The following is a 27,404-nucleotide window of genomic DNA, read 5'->3' on the forward strand; positions in this document are numbered from 1 at the left end:
CCAATCTCCCTTCTGTTTAGGAAACCTCCGGCCAGAAACCCTGTAATGTCTTCGGTAGCGCAGATTATAAAGTGACGTTGAGTATCGCGGTTCATTTTGCACTGGACAACGTCAGGGATTCCATACAAACTGATGTGACCTGTTGGTGTGATGCTGCGGGTCAGAGGAGAAGTGAGGCGGTGGAGGAGGAGGAGGTCGATGCAGAATTCTCACAGGAACTCAATTAAATGCCTGTCAATTATCAAAACCCTTTTGGGGAGAATTGATGACAGAGAGAGTATTTTTTTTTAATTGATTAATGAGGAAACAATTGGGCTGCAGCACAAAGGTGTTTTCATCCTCCTGGGCAAAAGTGCTTGAGGACCACTGGGGGCCTGCCTGTGCCTGACTGGGTGTGTAAGAACCAGGTCGTCACCTGGAGGTGCACAGTTGTTAGAGTGGCATGAATGGCAGAAGGCCTGCAACACACAGCAGCCAAGAGCAGCAGAGGACAGGTGAACGTCAGCAAGCCCAGGCAGACAGACACCAGGCCTCGCCCCAGGGCAGTCGTAACCTGAGCACAGAGGTGGGCCGTCAGTGAAGCGTGGGAGTAGCATGATATCTACTTTAGGACACCTTCCTACTGGCACTTAATTCAGGTTGTGGTGAAAACGTTCCACTAAGAAGTGGGACAAACTGATTGTGATAAATGATCAGTTCTCACTGATGTTTCTGCTTAAACAGGTGAGATTTTCCAGTAGGCGTCATGTAAACTGCAGCAGGCACCAGCATGTCCTCCTTTTACTGGTGCAATTTTAATGGCTGACAACCACTATGGTTTTCTTTTAATGCCTATTCTGCTGATTTTGGTTAATTTGTATTATCTTTTTAACAAACAAAACAGAAAAAGAAAAACATTTTGTGTAAAACTTTGCATTCGTGGAACCCTTCATTTTGCCAGACATAGACTTTGATTGAGATTACACCCATTTATGTATCACAATAAATGTTACTAACATTTATTCACTTTTACTAAACCTAAAAAGGAGCATGATGTTTGTTGATGCATTTATTGAAAGAAAAGGTGGGATGTCTCAGTTTATATGCACTTAATAAATAGGATTTTTTTTAAATAGTTCTTAGTATCGGGCCTCCTGATCACCAGTCAGAACCAGTCAAGGGAAAACTGCTTGATTGATCACTAGCCAATTGACGAGTGCTTCAACATTAAGACCAGAAGTAATACATTAATGTATCAATAAAATCAATCACATATTGTTAATATGATACGCCCTTCACAATAAATGCGACAGTACATATTAAACAGAAAAGTACAAAGTTGTTTCCCTTATTTTCTTTTGGTATACCAAAATAGGTTAATGATTTCTAACCAACCACTAAATATGCATGAAACTACATAATATTATGTAGGTTGTTTTAATTGTGATGATAAAATTATTTAAATTGAGAAATCAGCTATTTATGTTTTTTTTAATACTTTTTATAATGTATTTAAAGTAATTTCATACATTCTAAAGTTAGAGCTTACTGGTGCTTACTGGTAAAACAGCAACACAAGATGCTCACTTTTAAATTTGGTCTTATGCATGCATTTGAGGATTGGCTAATACATATGCATATTTATGTAAATTACAGCTAGAGCAAATAGTGTGGAATCCTCTAAGACCAGTGATATTTGCCACTCAAGTTGCATGACAATAAAAAAAAAAACTTTGCTGAAAACTGATGGTAATTTAAACAGACAAGAAAAACAGCAGAAAATACTGTTCTTAAGGAATCTCTGCCTCCCTCAGCTGTTGGCAGTGCCTGAAACAATTGCATCAGTTATTGTGCTATTAAAAAGTAAGAAAATATTTACACTTGTGAGTGTATTTGCATTACTGAGTCCAATAATTCTGTTTTTTATATCTAAAATACTTGAATTTACTGGAAGTTTAAATATAATACAACTTTTTTCATATAAATAAAGGACTCGTGCCAGGTGATCCTGTTGAAGTTTTTTGCTTTAATAATTTTATAGTGTTGTCTGTCTTTTTTAATCACACCTGAAATCAGTAACAAGGTAAAATAGACACAATTAAAATATAAGAATAGCATGACTCTTATTATGGTTATTGTTCTTATGTTTTGGTTTGCTTGGTTCAAGTAAAAATGTTTCATAGGGTCAATCAGTGATCATTAGCCTTTATTTCAGCAGCTATTATTTTGTAGTTTGCAAACTTGAGTAGCAATATAATAAAATGTGAAAAAAGAACGTTGCTATTCCTTTAAGCATTAGTTTTGATTTAGGTTATTAAATACAGTATGCATCACCAGGAGACATTTTCCCTGCAGCTTTTTCCCAAAAGTCCCTCATAAAAATGACAGCATTGCAATAGATTATGTTGTGTATTCAATAAACATTACTTTGAAAAATAACAAATACTTTTTCACTACAACCGAACATACAGCATGGTTTTCTTGAAAATAAATATTCCATAAGCAGCAAATACTTGAACAGCCATCAATAAACCAGCAGAGGGAGCCCTCCTCTAAAAGCAGAGGACCTAAGGGGCACCCGTAGTTTCACAATGTGTTCAGAAATAGTCATGCAGGATGACTGAATTCAATTATTTAGTCGTCTCTGTGCTTAACGAGTGCCATTGCTCTCAATTATTCAACATGTGACTGAAAATTACTCTGAAGCATCACTGAATAAAGACTTTCTTCTGCCCAATTAGGATGTGTGAATGAGTGGTTGATTCTGTTATAAGTAGCAATCAATTTAAATAACCTTTACATGGCCATATGTTGTATCAGTTTCTCTCAGGTGGATTTTAATGAATGAACGTAGAGCATATTTTTAACTCTTGTTTTTCGCTAACAGGAGCTGGATAAATGAAATTGCATGAAAAACTAAGAGACAATCATTCAACATGTCTGCAGCATCAGTAAATGTGTCTGATCTGTTCATTTGCAGACTGTAGAATCAGGATAAACACACAGCTCACTTCCAATGGGGATCTAAAACAGGCAGACAGTGTTAAAAGTTCATCCAACACCTAAAACTCTCTCAAACTGGAAAACAATACATCTAAAAAAGTCTCTGTGTTTGAACGTAGTCTTTCCAGGTTTGAAAGAAATCTAGATGTTTGGCAGACTTTTAACAATATCTACCCTTTTCTATAAAGTCCATCCAGTATCTAGAAGTTTTTGAACCCTGGTTTTGTACAGAAACTGCAGCACGGTCGGCTCATGAGGCGCTGCCGCTGCTGGGAGTGTTTAGACCAAGAAGGCTGTGTTGGCTTGGAAAGGCATTTCAGCTTCATTGTTGTTTAAAACAGCTTAACAAATAAACACCGGAAAGCTTTTGTGGAAACAAGGATTGATTATTGACAGATTTTTCATTTTGTGTTTGTTATTGCTGGAGTGGAGTCTCTTTTCACTGCAAAGCCTTATCTTTAGTTCGTCATTCATTGTAATTCCACGCTTTCTACTTCTACGCTGTCTACTTTTCACTGGTAAATGACAAAAATTTGTTTTTTTAAAAACAACAGTGGTCTGTCTGGGTGGTGAGGTGTTGCAACAGGTACAGAAACAACAATTGAATGTCAATCACAGATACACTCCAAACTAAGTGCTTAACTCGCTAAAGAAGGAATTTAGATTCTTAGGTTATTTAATGCAGATCTTTATCGTTTTTAAGGAGAAATCTTGCTGAGAATTGAACCGCAACCACTAAGTGCATTTTTACCAACAGTGCAATAATATAACAGGTAAATGAGATAACATTTTAACTTCTTTAGCAAAACATTTTCTGTTTAAAATAATAAAGGTTTTTCAAATTACAAACCGTTTTAAATCATCTTTAGTCAATTTAAAGAGCATAAAAATAGCTGTGAAATTGCTCCTTTTTTGCACAAATAGAGTAATGGTTTCTGAGATCAGAAACTATCAATAAAGGGTATTTTAATGTTGAATCATTAAGATCATTATTAATCAATTTAGATAGTTAAGATTTTGAACATAAGATTGTCTTAAAAACAAAAACAAAAGGACTCTTTCTTTGATTCTTAAGTTCAGCCTAAAAAAGTCATTTTTCACATCATGTATTGTGTTTTTTAATATCTATAAGAACCCCAGAATTAACTGTTTGACTTGTGTTTGACCCAAAAGGCCATTTTAGATTTTTTTTAAATTATGAATAGGAAGCTACTTTAAACGCATGGTGATGCAGGTAATCACTATGTTCCAACTCCCTCACATAATTTAATAACTAAAAAAAAAAGGCATTTTTCTTAGCAGGGATTTGTAAGATAAATACATACCACACGCAAACAGATTTGTTCTTTGAACTTGAAGTGGCCAGAACGAGAATCTTTCCGGCCAACTTTTTTCTCGGTGAAATAAAAAACTCAGTCACCTCACGTAGCCTTGTTATGTTTTTCTGTGTCCACTGAGGATCTACCGAACCTTTGACATATTCAGAAGCACATAAGCCAAATTTCCACACAGTCCACTCTGCCATCCATTTGTCCTGACCAGGGTCGTATAAGGGGAAATGTCTTTTGCCATTAATCTGTAAAGCTAATTTTTGTACTTCAACGTCTCGTAAACAATAGCACAGCAGCACGGTCAGCAGCCTACATGCCTACTGTTCTCATGAAAAAGATAAAACGGAATATTTTAATTTAAATATGAATATGCCTCAGACAAAACAGGAAACGTAGACATGGCCCAAAAGAGAATGTTTGTTCACACTACTCACAGGTCCCTCCTACTGCAGTATTTGTATGTAATAGTTGTCAGACACCACTTAATACGTTCTGCCCAGATTATGTGTCAAGAATGTCCGAACAAGGGCTGTAAAAACAGAATAAAGTTATTTTGTTCTTGTAAACCTAGATGAGACTTTAATTCAATAGACACTATGGTTTACTACAACAGCTTGAACATTTAACCCCTTCCAGGTATTCACTGCTTACATGCAATGTACCTTTGACTCTGACTTCATGATGACAACAGCATCAGACATGTGACGTTGGATGATACTAACACTCTAGCTTGTCCTCAGGGCGCCCGCCTTCCAGCAGCGAGAGGTAAAACACAATATCCTTCAGCTGCACCATATCCAGAGGCCCAGGCAGGGCGCAGGTCTTCAGAGGGGTCGAATTGCTTTTGATGAGCTTAAGGCCTGCAGGGGGACACAAACGAAAGGTCAAAACATGTCCCACAATGCCTCTGTCAGCCCAAATACCTTTCACTGGGGAGGGGGGGGGATCTAATTTATGAACGGAAACAGGATAATGTCATTCTTATCAAATGGTTTTTAATGTTAAAGGTGCATAGCCACGTTATTTGACTTTTTTATTTATACGTCAGTATAAAAGATGAAGTATGAAAGATTATCACGTCCTGCTGGTGTATTAGTTGTTATTTTGGTGTTTAATGCTTTATTTTTGCTCAATTTGCTAGTAAATAAAGCCTTTCCTGTTTATAGATGATTTTAACAGAAGTACAACATTGCACATGCACAGCAGGGGTTAAAACAAGGAAGCGGCTAACGGCTATTAGCATCTCCAGGCAAAACAATGAAGAATGTTTCAAGATCTAGTGAAAAAAAAAAAAAAAAACACAAAATATACATGACTCCAAGACAAAAAAGACTGGAATGTCGCTGGGAATACAGTATGAACGTTGTTGTTCACTGAAGTGGACGCTAAACCCGCCGAGGCTCAGATGTGACGCAGAGTTGATTGATGTGAGTAAATGTTCTGATATGAGGTTCTTAAAGTTGCTGTTAGATCAGTTTATTTAATCGATAACTGTCTGTCTTCGATCATGCCGAGCTGCCACTTTACTGCGAGGCATTTCAGAGGGTAACGCTTTATGATAGGCATTATGATTCTGCAATACCGTTGCTAGATGGCACCACATCTGGTCTTTTTTAAGCATATAATGAGGCTATATACCTTTAAAGACTGAAAAAACATAATACAGCTCTTACATTGTCAGAAGTTATAAGTCACTTTTTCACAGCCAAAGCCTCCGTTATCTCATAATCCGTAACAGTTCCACGAAGGTTTCAGTAATGTACCAACATAATCTCTGTCCTTTAAGCAAAGTACAATGACATTTCTGGAAGCAGTAATGACATTAAAGCTCCATAACGGTTCCATTACAGTCCAGGAAAGTAACTGGTAAGTTCTGAGAAAGGTCTGGAGAGTATTCTCAAAGGTCCTGCAAAGTAAGGCAAGGCAAATTTATTTGTATAGCACGTTTCAGTACAAGTAATATTTGCATTTCGAGAGAGTACAGGCTGTGTAGTTTTACAGAAAATATTTTTTAATCATCACAAACATAACCACAAAAAGAAATAAAAAATCCTCAGCACCAGAACAGGGACATCATGAGGATCTTCCCAATAAGGATTTGTTGAAAGTCAGACAAAATTATTTAATTGGGGAGATTATAGGTCATAACAAATGTTGGCCTTTCACAGCACTGCTTTATCAGTGACACTGGCAGCAGAGTAGATGGAGACAAGTGTTAATCAGCCCAACGTGAGATGGGTTGGACAGATCAGGACCGGACAATAATTCAAAAGCAATATATATCGATCAATAGACATGTGTTGTAATAGGAAAACAAGTTCAATAAAAAGTTCAATAGAATAACAGTTAGCCTTCCTATTAAATTACATTCTAGCCTATTATGTAGGTTAATAATACAGTTGTTACATCCTCCCATCCAATCACAAACACAGACCTAGAAACGCTCCGTCACCAAGCTCCGCCCCCTTCAAAGGGTTCAGAGAGAACATGTTAATTCTTTCTTTTTTAGACTTAGCACTGATTGAATAAAGGGTTGAATTTGAATTCAGTGTTTGGGTTTTCTTTATCTAAAAATAAGTCATTAAATTAAGTTAATAGTTAGTAATCCTGTACAGAAACAGTTTTTGTTATGTTGGGTGAAATGGTCCTTCCATCCTGACAGTAGTAAATACATTATGTATTTAGAAAAAGGAAAGGAAAGAATTATATCTCTGTGAGAGCTGCAGGCCTGTCAAAACTCTCTTCAGTCCTAATGGCAGGGATTGGTCAGTGGATCGGTCCTGCTCTCATCCTCCCCCCCTCTGTCTCTCAAGTTCTGGGGGTATCAATTTATCTATTGGTTGTCCCACATGCCAATCATTCTGATTTGCTCAAGTAACACCAGTGTGTGTACACATTCCTTGCTAGTTTTCACTTGCTGGCTGTACATGCACAATTCTAGTGTTATATATCCAGTTAGTTTAGCGGTGTTAGCCGTACTTCTTAGCTCTACTTTGAAAAAAGGCCAATGGATGCTGATAATGATGCTGTAATGGAGACATAAAATATTAAAGCTACAGGCAATATTCAAGGATGTACAGTGCCTTGTATAAGCATGTTAGCCCTTGTACTTCTACTATTACATTTTGGTATGTTAGAAACACAGACTTCAGTATTTCATTAGCAACACATGCGATAAACCAATGCAAAGTGGCTTTTTTTAAATGGAAAATTATGATACAGAGTTTTGAATTTTATGAACAAATAAAAACCTGAGAAATATGAAATATACTCGTGTTCAGTCCCAATAGTGTCTTATAAATGGAATCATGAAGACCAAAGAACACAGCAGACAGGTCTTCCCTTTTTGAGGGGAAGTCTGGATTACCTCAGAACCTCCTTATGAACTTCTACCAGTGCACAGCGGCGAGCAACCTGACTCACGACATCACAGGATGCCGGAAGCAGAAGGCACTGCAGAAGGTCATAAAAGCAGCACAGAGGGTTATTGGTGCTGACCTTCCCGCCATCAGTCACATCTCTGACCCCGTATGTCAAAGCAGGGCCAGGAGACGCAGCTGAGACATAACACATCCAGTCTATCACTTCTTCAAGCTCCTGCCTTCAGGCAAGAAGAGATTCCCAATCAATCGTATCCGTGCGTTAGGACTGAATAACAACTTTTTCTAGTAGTGAAACTGTTAAATGGACTGTGAAAATAACCTGCTTTATTCTTTTTTTTATTGTAGTTTAATCTATGATTGGTATTTTATGTGTTCTGTTATCTTTGTCAAGCTAATGTTACTGCAGTTGGCGTGTTGGAAGATCCAAAAGTTATCCCCAAAATGCAAATAAATGGATTTCTGTTTCTTTGTTACTGCAGCTTTTCAATACACAAGGCGGCCGCTTTGGATTGTGTGGGTGGGACCTTTCTGTTAATATGTCTCATACCCATATGTCATGCCCTTTCTAGTAAGGCACAATGAAGTTTGTGTTTGTAATATGAAAAAAAAAAAAACATTCAAAATGCTCAGGGATATGAATAATTTCCCAAGGCAGTGCTACAGAAATGCAGGGTTCCAGAGCAGGATGCCAGGGATAGAGGGAGGATGAGGGAGGTGATCTGCGGCAGAGATTTCTAAACGGAGAACCTGAAGGCAACGCAAGACTTTATGATGCAATTATAGACTGAGAGTGCAGTGATGTAATAACCATTTTGTGAGGCTGCTAATGCCCTGTGGCAGCATTTTAGGATTTCGGTGTGTTAAAGATGATACTCTGGCTTCCAATATTGCAACAGCAGACAGTGTAACACCAAATCTGCATGTTCACTGAAAGTATTCTTTAATTCATCTCATTGAAAGTAACAGTATTCTTGCAGTGACCTTCCGTAGCCTCACATACGTCATATGAGATGCATGCTCATCGTGCAGAGAGATTTAACAATGTTGCAATATATCCCAAGGTCCCCACTGCTCTGTAACATTTCACAAAATGAACACAAAATGAACATGTGAGTTAAAATGTTAGAAATTAAACGGTACCATAACGTTGATAAACAGATGTGTTGTGTCTGCAGAGGGATGAAAGAAACTTAAAACCAAGCAACAGATAAACTGATGAAGGAAGCATGATTAAAAATAAAACTGACTCTGTACATACATACATGAACATGTGAAGAATAATTTATACCAGATTCCAAAACCCTAAGCTCAGAAAAAATCAACTACAGCTTTAAAAAAGTTATTTTCTCACTCCCAGGTTTTTTTTTTAGATCATCAAACTAAATTATATATCAAAGACAACTATAGTTGAACACACTATAAAACAGTTTGAAACAAAGATGTCCTTTTTTAAGAGATGAAGCTATGCAAACAAACATGGCTCTGTGTTAAAAAGTAATCACTCCCTAAATCTAACATTAGTTTTTTTTTCATAGCAGGCAGAATTAAAACGCTTCAAAGCATCTAAGTGAACTGACTATCACTCTACCACCATCTTGTTTGACTATTGGTATGATGAACGTTTTCTGAAATGCTGTTTTAGTTTTATATCAGAGCCTTAGAACTGGCCTTGTAACCCTTTCTAAAATGATAAAGGTTTGTTTTCCATCTTAAAGAACTCAAGTTTTGTGGCAATATGCATTCCTTTTTGAAAATCTTTCAGCCTACTTCATTTTGTCAGATTGGTCCTATATAACTGATTTCTTGATTCTGCAACCAGTAATCACACCGTACTGTTGGTAATGAAATTGAACTCAGTTTTTTGGTTAATTAATAATTAACCAATTACTTTAGGACAAGAGGTTGGTTTGAATTGCTTCTTTTCATAACTATCACTCAATTAAAAACCTTTTTTTTTTTTTTGCATTTACTTTCTGTATCTTAGTCTAGCATTAAAATAACAATGAAGACTTAACTATCATGTTTACTCACTATGAACAAATGCAACTAATGTGGGCTCTACTACAAGTCTGAACCAGCGGCTTTAACACTGCCCAACAACCAGGACCTGGTGTAATTTGTCATGGTTCCATTTCGGGATCATTTTGGCAGTAGTATACAAGAATGATTTAGCGTAAATGCTAAAAACAAACAGTGCCCCTGCCAAGAGCATTGGCAGACTCTGCGATTTACATTTCATGCCACCTGGCTGGTTGCTGCACAATCAGAATGTCTGATGGCAAATATACGAGTAACTACATAACACCAACATCTGCTGCGTTTACAGCGTGACTACGAGTGTTTGCCTCGGGAGAGAGACTTTTCTCTTTACACTTACCAGAGACTCTGGGTTTGTCAGTGGATGAGGGACTGGGTTTGAGTCCCTTGTTGCTAAACGACATGAAGAGGTGTTGACAAAATTCCTCAGGGAGCTCACTCTCCAGGAATGTCTGCATGAAGACCTTGAAACCTTCAAAGTCAATCTCCTAAAACCAAGACAGAAACAAAAGTATCTGGGATTTAAAAAAAAAAGCCATTGTGTTGATTCTCACTTTCTATTTGCTTTCTGTTGGCTTCACAGAATTTCTAAATGATCAGGAACAGAAATACCTGATGTATCAGGAAAGAGCAGCACAGAGAAGGACTTTCATGTTTGTTTTTTTTTTATTTTTTATGCTATGAAAACAAAACACAATTTAAAAAGTTTTTAAAAATCTGTGAAATTTCACTTTTCTGAATAAATGAAACCACAATGACAAGAATGATCAATGAGCCACACAGAGAGCAAACATGCTAATGTCAGCCTGGCACTGTAGAGTAAAAGTAAAGGAGAAACAGCAGCTTGTTAGAGATTAAGTTCTAATTCTGATGAAATATGCTGTGCTATTTTACTTCATTGTAAAGCAATTTGGTTTTCAAGCAGATATGCCATATTTGTCGGGATCCCCGGCAGTTTGATTACTTTTTGTAGCTCCCTGAGGATTCTGCAGTTTGTTTGTGATTGCACCGTCTAGTATTGTTTATCTATGGCTTATTGTTTCTATCACTCGTTAGCTTTCCGTTTTTTGAGATGTTAGCAGTTTATTCATCTTTCTGTTTTATTCCTATTTTCTGCCTGCCCATCCCTAGGTTAGTCAGGTTATTCTCTCATGTCTGGTCATACATCATGATTCCCCGTTAAATTCTGGTCTCCTCCTGCCCCTGCCAGTTTGTTGTCCTCTCTCTCCTTCACCTAATTGCCTTTAATCCTCTCACCCGTGTTACTTTGCTCCACCTGCTGTTCGTTTCCTCTCCTCCCCTTTATGGTCAGCCAGTTCAGTCACACTGTTAGTCAGGTCCTCTCTTATGAAACTCCTGTTCTGGTCTACCACCTTGTTGTGCCCTGATCCGTTGTCTCACATGCCTGATTGTAAGTTTGCCATTTTTTTCATTAATAAAGCCAAACTCAGCCCATAACGCCGCTCCCTACCTCTTGTCAACAATTTGGTCCATATCTTACACTCAAAACCGTGACAGAATTTATTTTTAAAACTTTAATTAAGTATCTGTCTGTGACCTAACGTCATGTCTTCATATTTTAACTTGACCAACATGTTTGATATAGATGTGTGTAAAAATATGTATCCCAAGAATACCATAAATGTTTACAGCACCACTTTAGCATGGAGGTGGGAACAGAACGCTTTAGGGATGTTTTTTTTATAGCCAACAGGTCAGTAACTTAATCAAAGTGAATGCCATAATTAACAAAGAAGACTACATCAAGATTATATATATATATATATATATATATATATATATATATATATATATATATATATATATATATATATATATATATATATATATATATATATATATATATATAAATAAACACACACACACACATACACACACACACACACATCCTGGTTTAAAGTACAAAATGAGGACCATGGCTTCACTTCTATAGACTTTCTTTCCTTTTCAAGCCTTTCTATAGCCTAACTCTAAACCTAACAGTTACCAGTATATACCTAACCTTAAGCTTGACCTCATTGACAGCTTAGTGCTGAACCTAGCCCAGAAAAAAGTGAGGACTCAAAAGAAGTCCTCACTTAACTAGTAAAATGAGCAAAAAAATGTTCTCGCTCACCTGCAAATACAAGAACAAACACACACACATGCTTATTGGCAATAATTTAGACAAAATATGAAAATATTGTTACCTCATTGAGGATTTCCTGCTTCTGTAGCCGGAGGCATGAAGGAAAGAAAAGTCAGCATGTGTACCTATATGTTTTGTGTGAATTATAAACTACTTTTTTTAAATATTTGTTTGTAACAAGCATTCATAAAAACATATTACTGTTTTTATTGTTTTTTTTTATTGTAGATGGTGATAGTTAAACTTTAACTCAGAAGGTTAAACACATCCGAGTCTCAACTCCATACCATCTTAGGTTTAATTGGTGTCACTTCTGTGTTTGTTTAAAAACACTCACTCAATAACTCATCCATGTTAGGACTTTTTTAGCACATGGACAAGAAACTAAACCATAAACTATTGGTTATGTAATGCAGTGTAAACTCAACACACACCGCCTCTGGGTTGTATTTGGCCAACACACCGTCTCCATGGAACTCCTGCAACACATCCTTCAGCTTCTTGGTGGAGTCTGAGGAGGAAATGTTCACAACATGTCATCATTTTCAGGTTAATCCATATGTAGGCTTACATCTCTGTCTACATTATGCATTAAGTTGTTTTACACAGGCGTGTATTAAGGAGTATAAGTTGATGCACATTTTGTCTTGCAGATTACTTCCTTCTGACCTCTGAAATAAAATGTGTACTATTTAAGTCAGCCATGGCTGCAGATGTTTTGATCTCTATATATAAATCTACTTGTGAGCCATACAGAGGAGTTTATGTGCTGAAGTCAGCAAAGAATCCCATTGCAAGAGCAACTTGTCATTGTTTGATTTATAAAAGTTAGGATACATACCACTGAAATGCATCCAGTCATAATCAATAATTAAGAACATGTTACGATGAGATTAAAAGTGCCTTTTGACAGATATTAAACCTACTTGTAAACGACTAAGTGAGGAAATTCATCCATCTTTATTCAAGGGGTCACCACAGGAAGTCATAACCATTTGCATACAGACTTGGCAGAGGTTTTATGCTGGGTGCCTTTTCCCAACACAAGTGGGATAAAAACCCAGATCCCCCGTGTCAAAGATGCGGACTCACCTTGGTAAACCACACAGGCACATGAGCAAAATGAAATGGGCTAAAAGGAGTTCATAACCATGTAAAATGAGAAGGATCAGTGGGATGAAACAGGGTTGTGAACAGGGACGATGAAAATGAGTGAGATGAAAGAAGGGTAATAAAGATAGACTGAAAATGAGGTAAATAAAAAAGATGGCGTAAAGAAGGACGACTGGGACAGAATTTCTATATAAAGATGGATGAGGAAAATAAAATAGGGGATGAAATGTCAGAAAAGGGGACGGTTGGGGATAATTGGGATAAAGGGTTGTATTGTGGTATAAGAAGGATGATTGAGATGCAAACGGTTTACAGAGAGAACAAGCTGGGTAAGACAAGGAGATAAAACATAATGAGGAATGGACCTTAGGATGTTCTATGTTGTAACGTGAATTTATATTAATCTGCTGCTTGAGTGTAGACGAAATGCCTCTTTAAGATCTAAGCCATTATAAAGAACAACAGCTGATATTTAAGTGCATTTCAGCCCTGTGGCCTCTTTTTGTTGCCTCCCACACTAATTGCTCTGGATCTTTTATTTTCTCCAAATCCATTTTACCGACGGTGAGCTGAAATAAATGTCTCGCAGTCAGCTAAGTGTGTGTCATCATTACTGGCCATCTTTAATAATGCACCACTGACGCTAAAACCCTCTAGGAGCAGAATGATAATAAATCCACTGATTACCTGTCTGCTATATTTTCCAGGCGCAGCTAAATAATAATCCACAATTAAGTCAAGGTAATGATTCAGGTTCATAAACATAGACTGTATTCTTCACCTATAAAAGTAACAGCAATATGTCTCCATTGAATAGCATATTGTGAATGTTCACATAAGCAATTATGTTGCTGAAAGGGTAATTCTAATTGTTTTCAGACCTGGCGAGGCACGCAGCTATTAAAATGTTATGAAAGTGTGCACAGCTCCCTTTAATGAGGGGAAGGGGGAGACGCAGAGGAGAGGAGATAAAGGATGAAATGCCTATTTTTACCAAACAGGAGGTTTTATAACCACTAGCTGCAGAGTGCATGCATAGCACCCAGGAGCTTCTGAAAACATGATTATCTGAAATCTGTCGGCTGTGCATCTTTTGCTCCACATGGACTGTTTTTGCACACATTAACACAGGTTAGTTCCTACTTATTGTTATCTCAACTTGTACTCCTTCAATTATATTTTCTAAGTATCATATTTGTAAGAAGTCTTGTTGTCCCGTACAATATATTTCCGATTAATTCAGCCTTACCAAGTGGACATAAGTTCAAGATCAATTTGCAAAATTTAGTCCAGATTTACAACACTTTAAGAAAAAAAAAGTCACTTTCAAGACAAGAAACACAGAAAAACATTCATTATTAAGATCCATGGCCTGTGCTCTGACTACAAACTAAAGATAATTGCTCAACTAACTGTGAGTTGTAGTGTTGTAGTGTAGTTCTGAAAATAGCACTGTAATTATTTTAGATGCAACCCAGCAGCAAGAACAAAGGATTTATGATCCTAGGTTGGATATTTACCAGCCTTTTTTTCTTGTTCACTGAAAATTAATATTCTTGTTTATTTGTCTTTCTACAGATACTTTGAGTGCTACATGTTACACAATTCGACTGACTTTACTCTCAACGTTTAAGCTATCAGCTAAAGAAATTGTAATAAAATTTCCACAGTACTGTATTTGTATTGAACAACGTCAGGAGCGTACCAACAGATGTAACTGTGAGATTTTACATATTATTTAACGTGCAAACATACATATGTAGCCTAGCAGCAGTTCCCAAGACAAACAGGAAACCCAGCAGGTTGCATCAAGTCTCTCCAAGCAGCATTCACTCCTCCTGAAAGAGCGTAGAGCCACAGGGAGAGTCGTCTGTATTGCTGATGGCTTTGCAGCAATCCCTCATACTGAGCATGCATGAAGCGACAGTGGAGAGGAAAACTCCCCTTTAACGGGAATGTTAATATGTAGGCATTAAAAGACTCTTCCGAGGTTCAAAACTGAACCAAAAATGTAGCATTTTATTCGTAATGACATCTGAAGTTAAATGCAAAAGATCATATTTGACAAAACAATTTACAGATAAATACACACTCAATATGTACAATTTGAATTAGATAAACAGATAAGTTTAATTTAATGAAATAAACGTGAAAATTAGACGGAAAAAGAGAAGTTCAAGTAAAAGCTGGGCTAAAAAATACACTTTTAAAATGCCTATGTAACAGACCACCAACAGGTTAGCTGCCCTTAGGTTTCAAGAAGGCTCTGGAGGGCCAAAACCGAGGCCCATGATGATGTTTTAGTTACCAATAAAAAACAAACAGTCTTAGTAAAGTGGAGGAGTAAAATAAATCACACAAATTAGCTGGACTGAGAGCATTAGTACTTTTAAAACACAATAAGCCCACATTAAATTAACTTTAAGATGCCCAGGTAGTCCCAGTGCAGAGCACAGCCTTATAAGCAGGAAAACCGAATTATGTTTTGGAAATTAACTTCAATGACGTTACAAGCCTTAAAAGCTTAAGCAGCCTCCTTTTAGTGCGAGGCGTGTAGAAATCCTTACCATAGGTTATGCTTTGGTGTAACCACAGAGACGTTACTGTTATTACAACTTACAGATAACACTTGTTATAGTTACCTCAGTGCTTTGATGTTATCGGAGAAGTTGTGTTTATGTTTGTAGTGCAGCGACCTCTGTAAATGTTTTTTTTTTTTTTTTTATCTACATGGAGGATTACCAAATGCAGTGAAGCAGACACCTTGCCAACTTTCCACTAATAAAAAAACGCGCCAGACTAGAAGGACCCATTAAACACATTGCTGTCCTACCCAGATTTCTATGTCAAAGTCGTCACATTTATGTTCTCTTTCATCAGTAAGAGGTTGCTTGTAAGAAGCTCCATTTTTCATTGTGCTGTCTGGTTTTTACCGATATACAGAACACGCTACTGCTGATGTATTCTTTATTTTTTTTCTCTAGTCATCTTCCTGTTTAGTAATCAAGAGCCTGTGTTGTCAGATACAGTTATGGAAAAAAAAAACAAGCGCAACCTTGCTGTTCCATCAGGATCTCGTAAGTAAAGCAATTTGTTGGTGAAGATTCTCAGTCATCCAGGTCATGATCAATCCAAAAAATGGTTAAAAAAAATATATAGCAAATGGACTTCTATTGTGAGACTGAAGACGTTTCGCTTCCCATACTCCAAATGTCCAGAATAGTGTGGAGTTCCAAGCTTTATAGACGTGCTGGCGAGGCCTCGTTAGAGCTTGGATTCGCACGTAGATTCACCTGAAACTGATCGCCCCTCGCAATGGAGAGACGTTAAACTTATCGTTTGCCTGGCTCACAGGAGAAATGTGTTCACACTTCCATGCATGTGACCACAACAGCAAATCCAAGCTCTGACGAGGCCTCGTCAGCACGTCTATAAAGCTTAGAACTCCACACTACTCCAGACATTTTGAATTGAGAAAGCTTCCTGGATGGGAAGCGAAACATCTTCAGCTTCAGAATAGAAGTCCATTTGCTATATTTTTTAAATATAGTTACGCACATCAACAGTGTGGATGTCCTTTTACATTCATCCTAACCCTGCAATGCTTGGAAAACTTAAAAAAAGCAAAACAAAACAAAAAATCAGATCTCCTGTAGGCGATCTGATCCAGCTACATGGAGAACAAACAAGCCAGGTGAAAACTCTGATTCCCAGAATGCAAAGTAATAACCGATCTTGTTGTGCTGTGTTCCATTTTTACGCAATAGTTGGTATTTCTGACCTCTGAGTAACAGAATTTCAACTGGAACGCCCCCTGAATTCAGAATTATAAGTCGGAAAGTCGGTACAACAGGAGCATACCTGACTTCCACATTCAAGATGGCTGCCACTCGCAGCCATATTGACTAAAACTTCATAATTTGACTGTTTTTAGCAGTTCTCTATTACTTAATATGTAACATTTAGTCAGTTGTACACGTACTACTTTTCTGCTGTTTATATGCACAAAATATCACGTAGAACAGTGTTAATGTCAACGTTATTGTTTGAACAGCAGTGGCTGAACGAGCAACAAAGAATCACCACCCAACGTTTCATGTTCAGTTCAGCAAAAACAGATAAAGATTTTGCAATAAAATGTGAATTTAAAACACATTCTGAGACTGTCAAACAAGACGTAATCTCCGACTTCCCAGTTTCGAGCTCCCATGAAGGTAAATGGAACGCAGCATTAACAGCTTCCAAGACGGAGGAGTTGCTCACATCTGGAGTCCCTGTGGTATAAAAGCATGAGCAGAGCTGTGTTCTTCTATCTATGTATCCTAGTGAAGTTGCTTTAGTTGGAGTATCTGGTATATTTTGTGGTTAAGCATGGGCTGATGGACAGAAAGAGCCTAACGTCACGACTAGAGACCAGTTTCGATCTCTAGTCGTGACTCACTGTATCAAATGTTGCATTTCTAGTCAACTTACAGGGGTCCACATTTTATGTTTTCACACTACTCTTTACAGCTTTTGCACTTATTCATCACAATAAAGTTTACAGGTTTCCCACTATTAGCAGGGCTTGCATTAGGAAACCAATATTGTCACATGGGAGCGTAATGTCACTAATAGAATTTCCTGAACACGGCCAGAAGAAGATGAAAACATAATTTACTCACACTGAGTGTATTCCTGTAGCAGGGCAAACTCTGCTGGGGTCAGGGTGACCCATTTGTCCTGAGCGCTCATTGTGGCCAGTCCTCGTCTCTGTGTTCTCCAAGCTTTCACTGGGCGTCACACACATGGGAAAACATCAGACGACCAGCTCCATCACCAACAGCGCTTCCCTTCTTATTCTTCTGCTTTGCCTCCTTTGAAGAAAAGGTCAGAAAAAAGAAATAGCAGAGCAGGTCAGATGCACCATCTCTTCAGCTTTGTTCACCACAAAGAAAATGATTGTTTCCATTTGAAGGTAGCAACAGTTGGAGGCGCACTCATTTCAACGGCTGCGACATTGTACATTTTCCTGCAATACTTTTCTGCCAGAATTGTGCACCTCCCCTTAGTTTGTCAGGACAAACCATATGAGAGAACACTTTTGAATGTGCCTGTTGGGTGATGAATTAAAAATAAAATCACATCCTCTTTTCATTCATTTTCACAGGCCTCTTAGATAAAATAATCAAACTAAGTGAGAAGATTATGCATTTCGGAAGGACAGCATTAACGCCACAAAAAGTTAGATAACCTGTTGTCACATCTGGACTCAGAGTCGCCGGCAAGAATTAGAAAACCATGTTTCCTTTCAGCTGGTGGAAGGTTTAGCAGACTCTTTCAACTTCAAATCTTAAGCCTGTGTAGCAACAAGTAACTTACTGGGGAGCCCCTTCTTTTAGAGTATTTGTTACTGGAAGTATTATACATAGAGTGACATAATTGAAGCTTTTATTCCTTGTAATTTTGATGATTATGGCTTTCCTTTTGTAGCCCATGTGTTGGATTTGTCTGTGTGGCGGCTCTTGATCCGCTGACTCCACCCACAGTTCGCTGCTATAGAATTTTCTTTAAATTCTTGAATGGATTTTGCTTGACAATCCTCTCAAGATTGCAGTCATTCCTGTTACCAGATCTCTATTTCCTACCACACTTTTTCCTTCTACTCAACTTTCCAGGCATGTGCTTGCATACAGCAGATGGTGACCAACCAGCCTCTTTAGCAATGATTTTTTTGAGGCTTGCCCTCCTTGTGAAGGGTGTTAATGACTCCTGGACAAGTCAGCAGCCTCTCCCATGACTGTGTAAGCCATTACATGCCCTTTATATATAAAAAATACACACGTTTTTAATTGGTGTCATGTTAGGTTCTAATTTTCTGAGGCACTGAATTTTGGGTTTTCAGTATCTGTAAGCCATTTTGATCAAACTTACTAGAGTATAATACTTGAAATATTTAATTTTATGCATAATGAATTTATTTAATGTGCTGCACTGTTTGAAATCCGTGGCAATTTTTTTTTTACTTACGAGAAGGGGCTTGACAGTGTCGCCAATGACAGTGAGGCCAGGATTTTCCTGGAAATGGATGGATGGATGCATTTGTTTTAGAAATGCAAACCACACAATGACTCCATCAATTTTTCCTACTACTTACCTTTCATGATTATATGCTTTCACTGCTCTACGTCATCATTACAGCAATGTCAGTCAAACCATTGTTTTAAGAAAGCAGCTAATGTTTAAGGTATTAACTAAAATAGTTTTGCGTCATAGTTGAGATGCTAATTTAAAGGACTTGAAGAAATAAAGAAATAACATATATAACTGGCTGATGAAAATGCATCAGTGATGTATGTATGTATAATTCTGGGTGTGTGGGTTGTATTTCTAAAAAAGATTGCAAGTTTAAGAAAAAAATCTGTTTAGTTCAGCTTGAAGCATCACAAAACCTCTGTAACAAGTAAAAGGCTCCCTTTTTTGAGAAAGAAAAGACCCTTTTAGGCATTTCTATCCTTAAAAGCTGCTTTGGTGTTGCTTTTCACAATGATTCTCCATCAGCCCTGCTGGTTGCCATGATGACAGCTTAATGGAGTTCATGCCAAAAAGCTTTTCTTATTCTTTTTAAAGGTATTTTAGAAAAATGGAGCCAACATCCCACGATTCCCTGCAGGAAGGTTTGTTTTTTTTTTTTTTGTTCATTGATTTTCTTTCCTTCAGTTATATGACCATATTTCAATCTAATAAATAGTTTAAATAAATAAAACACGTTTCTACAGCTAGTTTTAAAAGGGGATGATGCATTTTTACAAAGAAAGGGCTCAGATTAACAATTCAAATTTAGAAATTAATTAATTCCAGGGTTTTTCTACAACTGGAGAAACTTTAAGACATTAACCCAATCAGTCTACACTAGAATAATAATTATCTTTAGATGTTAACCGTGTCGTCAGCAATCACACTTTGGCTCTTCTGGCTGACGCATAAGCTCGTTTTCTCTCTGTTTGTCTAGTTATTTTGTGTTTATTTGTCTGTTCAGATCCTCCCAAACCGTGCGTCTGTGAGACTGTTTGCGTGTGGGACTATGGGTCGGCGTCCATATTGCAGCTGAAGCGCTTGACCCAATTACTGGGAACTGCAAGCCTGAATCAACAAGTTGATGTTCAGTCATGTGAAGGCTAATTTCACATGACTGAAATCTGTTTGCGTCGCTGCGAGTATAAACAGCGTACACTCGTTTATTTTTTTATTTTTATTGGCCCGTTAATGTCTTTGATTTGGCTTTGACCCGTGTGTGTGTGTGTGTGTGTGTGTGTGTGTGTGTGTGTGTGTGTGTGTGTGTGTGTGTGTGTGTGTGAGGATGCATGTGCAGAAATTCCCTGAACGATTAACCGAGCTTCATCTCCCTGAGACGCAAACATTACAGGGATGTTAGAGTTGCAGCAGTTCAGCAGCAGTGGCTGTGTTAGAGGCGGGTGTGTGGGATTTGACCTCCTGTGCATAAACTTCAATCTGCACAAAAAACAAAAAAAAAAAACTCTGCAAATGAGCTGCAGAAAAGAAGCTGAGTGAAATCTTACATAAAACTCTGAGTGTACTCCTGCTGTGCTCTGCGATCGTCCTCTCCCTCTTTCTGCAGTGCATCCTCACAGCACTCTGTGGCATCAGCCTCAACAGCAAATATCCAGCTCTGCAAATGTCACAGCAGTGCTGCTGCTCCAGTGGTGCAGTAAAAAAAAAAAAAAAACTAAACAAAAAAAAAAAAAAAAAACAGCATCACCATCCCCTTGCAGGAGAGCCTAGCCGAAGGCACGGCATGTGTTGAATGTAAATGATTAAGATGACACATCCAGAGATGCTGCTCACCTGCTGCAGGGCTGAAGATAACCGCGAAGAGGGGCGACGGAGACAGATGTGTTGAAATGAAGCTCTTCACTCAGAGTCCTGGCTTTGCTCCTGACTGGATCCTCTCTGAGCTGCGAGGCAGGCGTGTGGTTGTAATAATTCTCTGCGTGCGCAGCAGCAGCAGCAGCAGCAGCCGCCCTCTGTGCTGCATGTCACTGTCAGAGCATATGAATGGTGGAGTGATTGTTGTTGCTGTCGTTTCCCCTCTGGTGGTGTCTGGTCAGAACAACATCGAGGATGAAGAGTGGCGACACACTGAGGGAAGGAAAGCGGGAGAAAAGGGGATGATAAGAGAGAGAGAGAGAGAGAGAGAGAGAGAGAGAGAGGAATTATTTAGTGTTGGTCTCCCTACAGTGTTCATTTTCCATACTCCCGCTCACTTACGTCACGTCCCTCCTTCCCTCCCCTTCCCTCTGCTGCTCATCTTTCCCTCCCTCCTCCTGGAAAGCTCAGGGTCTCTGCTCTACCACTTTTACACGGCTTCCCTTGTTTTGCTCACACCTCTTCCCTCTTTGCATCCCACCTCCAACCTGTTTTGCTAACAGCAACCAGCCAGGCACGGGTGAGAGTATCGCCTGTGGGATTACCTCAGAAGACAGCGGGGGAGCTATTCATAGCCCCTGAACTTTTGCTCTTGGCACGTTACAATCACAGGCTTCAAACCATTTTACCGGGATTCTATGGGAGGGACTAAGAGAAAGTTGCACATAATGATGGAAGGGAAAGAAAGCAAGGATATCAAAAATGTTTGCAAGTAAAAGTCTGAACAGTGTGATGGCTGAAATTAGTTTTTCTCATTCTTAGCTCCAGCGCTTTAAGATTAGATGGTGAACATCAGTTTTCAAGTCGTGACAAAGATTCTCGATTGAATTTATGTTTAGACTTTGAGTGGGTCGTCCTTGCACACAAATATGCTTTGGTGAAAGCCATCCTTTGAATCTGTTGTTATATGGTCTGGCGTTCTGTTAGCTATGACATCATCCAGGGAGGACAGATCATCCGCCGCTACCATATAACGTAGAAAGTATTCCTGGGTCAACGTGTGCTTCGATGTATTTTGTGTCTCTGCTCTGTCTTTTCTCACCCCCAGAGGGTCGAGGCAGATGAGCGTTCAGACTGAGCCTGGTTCTGGTTCTGCTGGAGGTTCTCCTCCCTGTTAAAGGGGAGTTTTCCTCTCCACTGTCGCTTCATGCATGCTCAGTATGAGGGATTGCTGCAAAGCCATCAACAATGCAGACGACTGTCCACTGTGGCTCTACGCTCTTTCAGGAGGAGTGAATGCTGCTTGGAGAGACTTGATGCAACCTGCTGGGTTTCCTTAGAGAGAAAACTTTCTGACCAATCTGTATATACGGATTGAAATTGACTTTGGAAAGTGTCTTGAGATGACATGTATGCTCTGTGTTGTTCTCTTGGTAGAAAGTGAACCTACACAGGTTTTCTTCCAGGATTGGCCTTTATTTAACTCTCTTCATCTTCCCATCAGCTCTGAGCAGCTTCCCAGCCCCTGCTGAAGAAAAGCCTCCCCTCAGCATTATGCTGCCACCACCATGTTTCACCTCGGGTAGAGTGTGTTCAAGGAGATGTATTTGCATTCCTCTGCTTATACTGCTTTGCATGTAGGACAGAAAAAGCTAGATTTTGGTCCCATTTGACCAGAGCACCTTCTTCTCGTGTCTTTGTGTCAAAACGTAAACTTCTCCATTGCACTGGAATGCACACCTTGCAGTGATCCTCTCTCCGGACTCTCCCACGTGAGCTGTGAATCTCTGCCAGAGTTACCATGAGCCTCTCAGGTGACGTGTCCTCCAAGTCCAACCCGCCAGTTTAGGAGGATGGCCACGTCCTGATAGGTTTACAGTTGCATCCAACTCCGTCCATGTAAACAGAACAAATATGTCAGAATATCCATACCCCCTTACCATACAGGGGTGTTCTGTTACGGCGCCGGTCCACCACAGGGCAACAGAGGGATACAAGACAAACTTGTCAGAATTTGTATTGTTAAGAATTATCTTAAAAATCATGCAGCATGTTGACCTGCATGGTGGTGCAGCTGGTAGCACTTGCCTTGCAGCAAAAATTTCCTGGGTTCAAATCCAGCTCTGCAGAATCAGCAAGAACTTCTAAAGTTGGAGGAAAGAGATCAGTGAAAGAGGTCCGTTTACTAGAATATTTATTTGATGGTTTTAATATATAGTAACTATGAATAGTTTATGGAAGAATCAGACTTTGATAAGTAAATAAATAAATAAATAAATAAAAACATCTTCACAGAAAAAGTATTTCAGGTATCAGATGGGAACAGACTATTTGTTTAGCCACAACAATCGGATCCCATTTCCTTTACATTGATTGAACCTTTTAGGTAAATGTTCATAGAGCTTTGCAAATCTTATTTACCAACGTTTAACGGCCATGTTCTAGATATCAATGAGCCAAAACAAGCGACGTCCAGCCAAATCTTGCACAGCTGATTCCTTCCTTCCACTTTAAAATCACCTCCACTGTTACGAACCCACCATACATTACAATCATCTAAATGTTATTGCCTGCTGGGCACTCATCTCATCTCAGAATATCTAAATGCACATTTCTGTAAATGAAGCCTCAAATCATCATTGCACAATAAGCATCATTATCTGTTGTCTGCGACTCATGAAGGACAACTGGTTCATACAACTTTTGATTCATCCTTTTAGTGTAACCCTTGTTCATTGCCTGTTTGCCTTCATTATGTGTACTCTGAACCGGAAAGGCCAAAGAGAAATTTCACCACGGTGACAGGCGGTGTAAACAAAGACACTTTGAATCTTTGAATCTTCTGCAGGAAGCATAAACGCTGTCTGCTTTTCCAAACAGGACTTTCAGATATGCCATTTCCAGGAACCATCGTTACAACTTCCAATGAACCTTCAGATAACCTTTCCTTTACGTACGCCTTAACCGAGCCTTTGCTCCATCGGAAGCAACATTTAGTCCAACCAACAAAGCCCAGTATGAATCGAGTTTCATCAAAGATCAATGGCCAACAACCCAAATGCGGACAGCCCAGTATCGTTTGTGATTCAGCGCTGCCTCCGGGCTCCTCGTGTAGGTCATGTGGGCGTTTACATTCAGTGTGAGGGAGGCAGGGCCAGCTGAAGTATTGATATGTCCCTCACATGTGACCAACAGACGGTAACTGCGGGGCATCTGGGACACAGAATGGCCTTTTCCTCAGCATGAGGAGTGCGTCTGACATTTAGCTGTTGCAGAGGCTTGCATTGTTAGGAGTCAAACAAATGTGGGAGTCCTGGATTGAACACATGCAAATAAAACTATGAGCCCAACGTTCCCAGGCAACAAGGGAAATGTAGTCCAAAAGTAATCGTACCCCTGAACAGTTTCATGTTTTGTCACATTAGAAACACAGCATTTTTTTTTATTTTATTGGGATTTTTTCTGACAGATGAACACAAAGCAGCAAGAAACTGAAGTGTAAAATATGTTTCTGTTTTTTTTTTTTTTTTTTTTTTTTAACAACTTCTGAAAAGCATTGCGTCCATAGATCAATAGTTAACAGAACCCACTTTGCCTAAATTACAGCTACAAGTATTTTGGGTATGATTCTACCCCATTTCTCCATTCCTCTTAATAAAATAACTCAACATCTGTGTGATTGGATGTAGACAAGCTATGATACAAATACACTTTAAATTTGTCTCAAATAAATGAAACAAAGCATGGATTTCCACTCTCAATGTTAAACCTGCAAATGAGCGATAGTGATTTTTTTTTTTTTTTAGGGATTTGAAATAGTCATTTCAGAGAGTCATACCCTCCTGGACTGTGTGTCATTAACTAATTTTAGGGTTGAAGAAGCAATGTTTGTGGTCAGTGCTACTTGAGAATAGTTGCAGGCTTTAATTATTAAAATCTATGCTTGATGCAAGTTTTCTGGCTTAGATGTGATTTCAATTTGGTTTTAGAGTATATCTGCTGAGGTACAATCATAAGTTAAGTAGATTTGTACATAGTACACATGGAAAATGTAATCGCTGTGATCGAATAATCCATTTTAGTTTATACGGCTTAAAATAACTGTTTTTCTTGTTGTTGGCCTTTGATAACTTTTTTACTTTTTTTCATCTTGACTTTTTTCTCAATTGCCAAGACACAATTTTCAGTTGAGTGTTATATGGCCCAAATGTGGCATGATGGTAACCTGGCCAGCCAGATTGATAATGTGTAGCAGTCTAGTTCAGCACATGATCAATCTGGGACTGCTCCCAATGAATCCGGTTGGGCAAAGGAGGAACGTTCAGCAGAACTCTCTGAGCTGATTGGGCAAAGCGACACCGAGCGCTCGTCTACCAGAGGTTAATCTTAGCCAATCATGGTGTCAAATTAAAACGTAAGCAGCAGATGTCACGAGAAACCACAAGACAGTAAGCTAGTAAAGGCATTCCTTACTGTTCTAAGAAGAAATCGTGGATTCCTACAACACAGATGTGATAGCAGCAGCTAAGCGTACGTCCTCCTTCCGCCGCCATGTTGGTTTTGGTTGGGATGTGGGCTCAGCTGCTCTTGCTTTTGTCACACTGGTATGTCCCGCATTAAACCACAATACTGAAACGCGATTGGCCTTGACCTGTTTTTGGTTTGAACACAAACAGTTGAAGCCGGAGCGTTACAAGATGCATTCTTGTGTGTTTGTTAATGCACAACTGCCGTGAGAATTCAGCTTGCAGGCAAGGTTAGCATAATGGTGGAGAACCCCATGATTGCTAATGGCAGCAATCATCTCATTACTTCCATGTTGGCAAAGGACTGCAATAATAGTTCGATGGCAAATGGTACAGAAAGACAGATTTATGCTGTTGAGTAGACAGCCTTTTTGGACATCTACCTTTAAATACTGGAATCTTTGCTCCTTGCCCCTCCCTGAGTTGCAACCAAATGGTGGAAAGGCTGACACTGAGTATGCCATTTAAATTCACATAATCATCAATGATTTACTGCTGCATTTCAAGCTGTCTTATTGTAATATGGCAATTCTACAAAAAAAAAAAAACAGTTACCCAAAGATACATGCAGTATGAGACTTATAAGTGTATTAGAAGATTAATGTACTAAAATCTATTTTCACAGAATTGTTATTAAGTCAAACCGTAACCATCTACACAATGAAAAAAATGATTGTCAAACCATAGACAAGAAGAGGGTCTATGACAGCTGCCCATATTTAATCTGAAATAATTGTTGTCTCACACTTCCTCTTTTATCTCTCTTCACCTCCTATTCTGCCTCTCTGATTCTATCCAATGTGAAACTTCAACAACCAGAGCTTCTTGTTCTGGCTTCTATTGGCTTGTTCACATTAGCCACATGTGTGATCACTTTAGAGTTGCTGTGTTTAAGTTAAGGCGCCAGGGCTTTGAGCCTCACTTTTGCTACCTTCACTTACCATTATGTAGCATTTATGATACTGAATGTATGTTAGAATAAGGAAATAATTATTTACAGTAAGGGCTAATTACCAGAAGACCTAAAGATTTGACTCGGGGAGGATCAGGGTTGTATTTAACACACTGGAGACAGTAACATTGTGCAGAAAGTGATTTATACTAGGAAAAGTATTTACAATATATACAGACAAACTTTGTCAAAACAGAAATCCTGCACACGCCGTAACATTCCAAGTTGGAGAACCAATAACCAGTCCAAAAGTCCAAAGAACTAGTCTTAGTCCAATTAAACGTTGACTTGAGTCCTTTGGATGGGGTGGGGCAGGCAACAATGCCGCCTATCACACAGATGGAGATTTAGCAGTCTATCCAGGTTCCTTGGACTAAAGGCCTAGTGAGTAGCTCGTCATCAAATGGGGACCTGGCCTGTATGGAAAGGTCCAACAATAAGTTAATTTCCTCTTAATAGTAAATATTAAGTCATTAACATCCCAAACACTTCCTTTTTAAAGTAATTGGAATCAATAGGAAAAAATCTACATGTACATGATTCAAATAGAGTACTCTTCTGCATAAATATCTGATTCTAAAACATTAAATAGTGCACCATCAGACAATATACAAACATATTTTATCAAATACTGAACAATATCACCTCAATGGTACCAGGTCAACAACCAAAGATAGGATTAGCTTTAGTTCAGCATGCTAATGTTAGCATTGACATGCTCCAAACAATAAGACAAACACTCACCAGTTCATTGCTTCCCATTTCTAAGCCCAAGAATACCCATTCAGTGTAGATTTCAGACATCTAGAAACTGCAAGGCATATCAGTGAGCATAGTATAATCAAAAGATGAAAAATAACTGATTTAAACAGATTTAAAGCCCACCTGCAACACCCAGCCCTGAACTTCCTTGTTCATGAGACCAAACATGCACTGACCAAACAATGGGCACCGCCCTACTTTTGAAAACTAAATTCCCACAGAATCTCACGGGATTTCACACTTAGTACAAAATTGGTGGACAGGATGAAAAATTAAAAGGGAGACATAACCTTAACTATAAGA

General features: G+C 38.7%; 1 protein-coding gene across 5 annotated transcripts in view; it reads right to left on the reverse strand.

The window, feature by feature from the left end:
* dgkb (diacylglycerol kinase, beta) overlaps positions 1-22,745 on the reverse strand; it is a 102,183-nt gene extending 79,438 nt beyond the window's left edge. Inside the window, exons 1-7 of one of the 5 annotated variants that reach the window (XM_036135337.1) lie at positions 22,602-22,745; positions 20,841-21,134; positions 17,660-17,851; positions 12,317-12,393; positions 11,944-11,964; positions 10,074-10,221; positions 5,036-5,173 (exon numbers count right to left, since the gene is read on the reverse strand). In XM_036135337.1, the coding sequence (XP_035991230.1) occupies positions 5,036-5,173; positions 10,074-10,221; positions 11,944-11,964; positions 12,317-12,393; positions 17,660-17,729 (454 nt within the window). In that variant the 5' untranslated portion in view covers positions 17,730-17,851; positions 20,841-21,134; positions 22,602-22,745. Of the gene's footprint in view, positions 1-5,035; positions 5,174-10,073; positions 10,222-11,943; positions 11,965-12,316; positions 12,394-17,659; positions 17,852-20,554; positions 20,722-20,840; positions 21,209-22,601 lie in introns of those variants that run through there. The other 4 variants (XM_036135338.1, XM_036135339.1, XM_036135340.1 and 1 more) reach the window with 4 other exon arrangements.
* Positions 22,746-27,404: the final 4,659 nt, after the last annotated feature.

The sequence above is a fragment of the Fundulus heteroclitus genome, chromosome 3, assembly GCF_011125445.2.
Source record: "Fundulus heteroclitus isolate FHET01 chromosome 3, MU-UCD_Fhet_4.1, whole genome shotgun sequence".
In the NCBI taxonomy this organism is placed as follows: Eukaryota; Metazoa; Chordata; class Actinopteri; order Cyprinodontiformes; family Fundulidae; genus Fundulus; species Fundulus heteroclitus.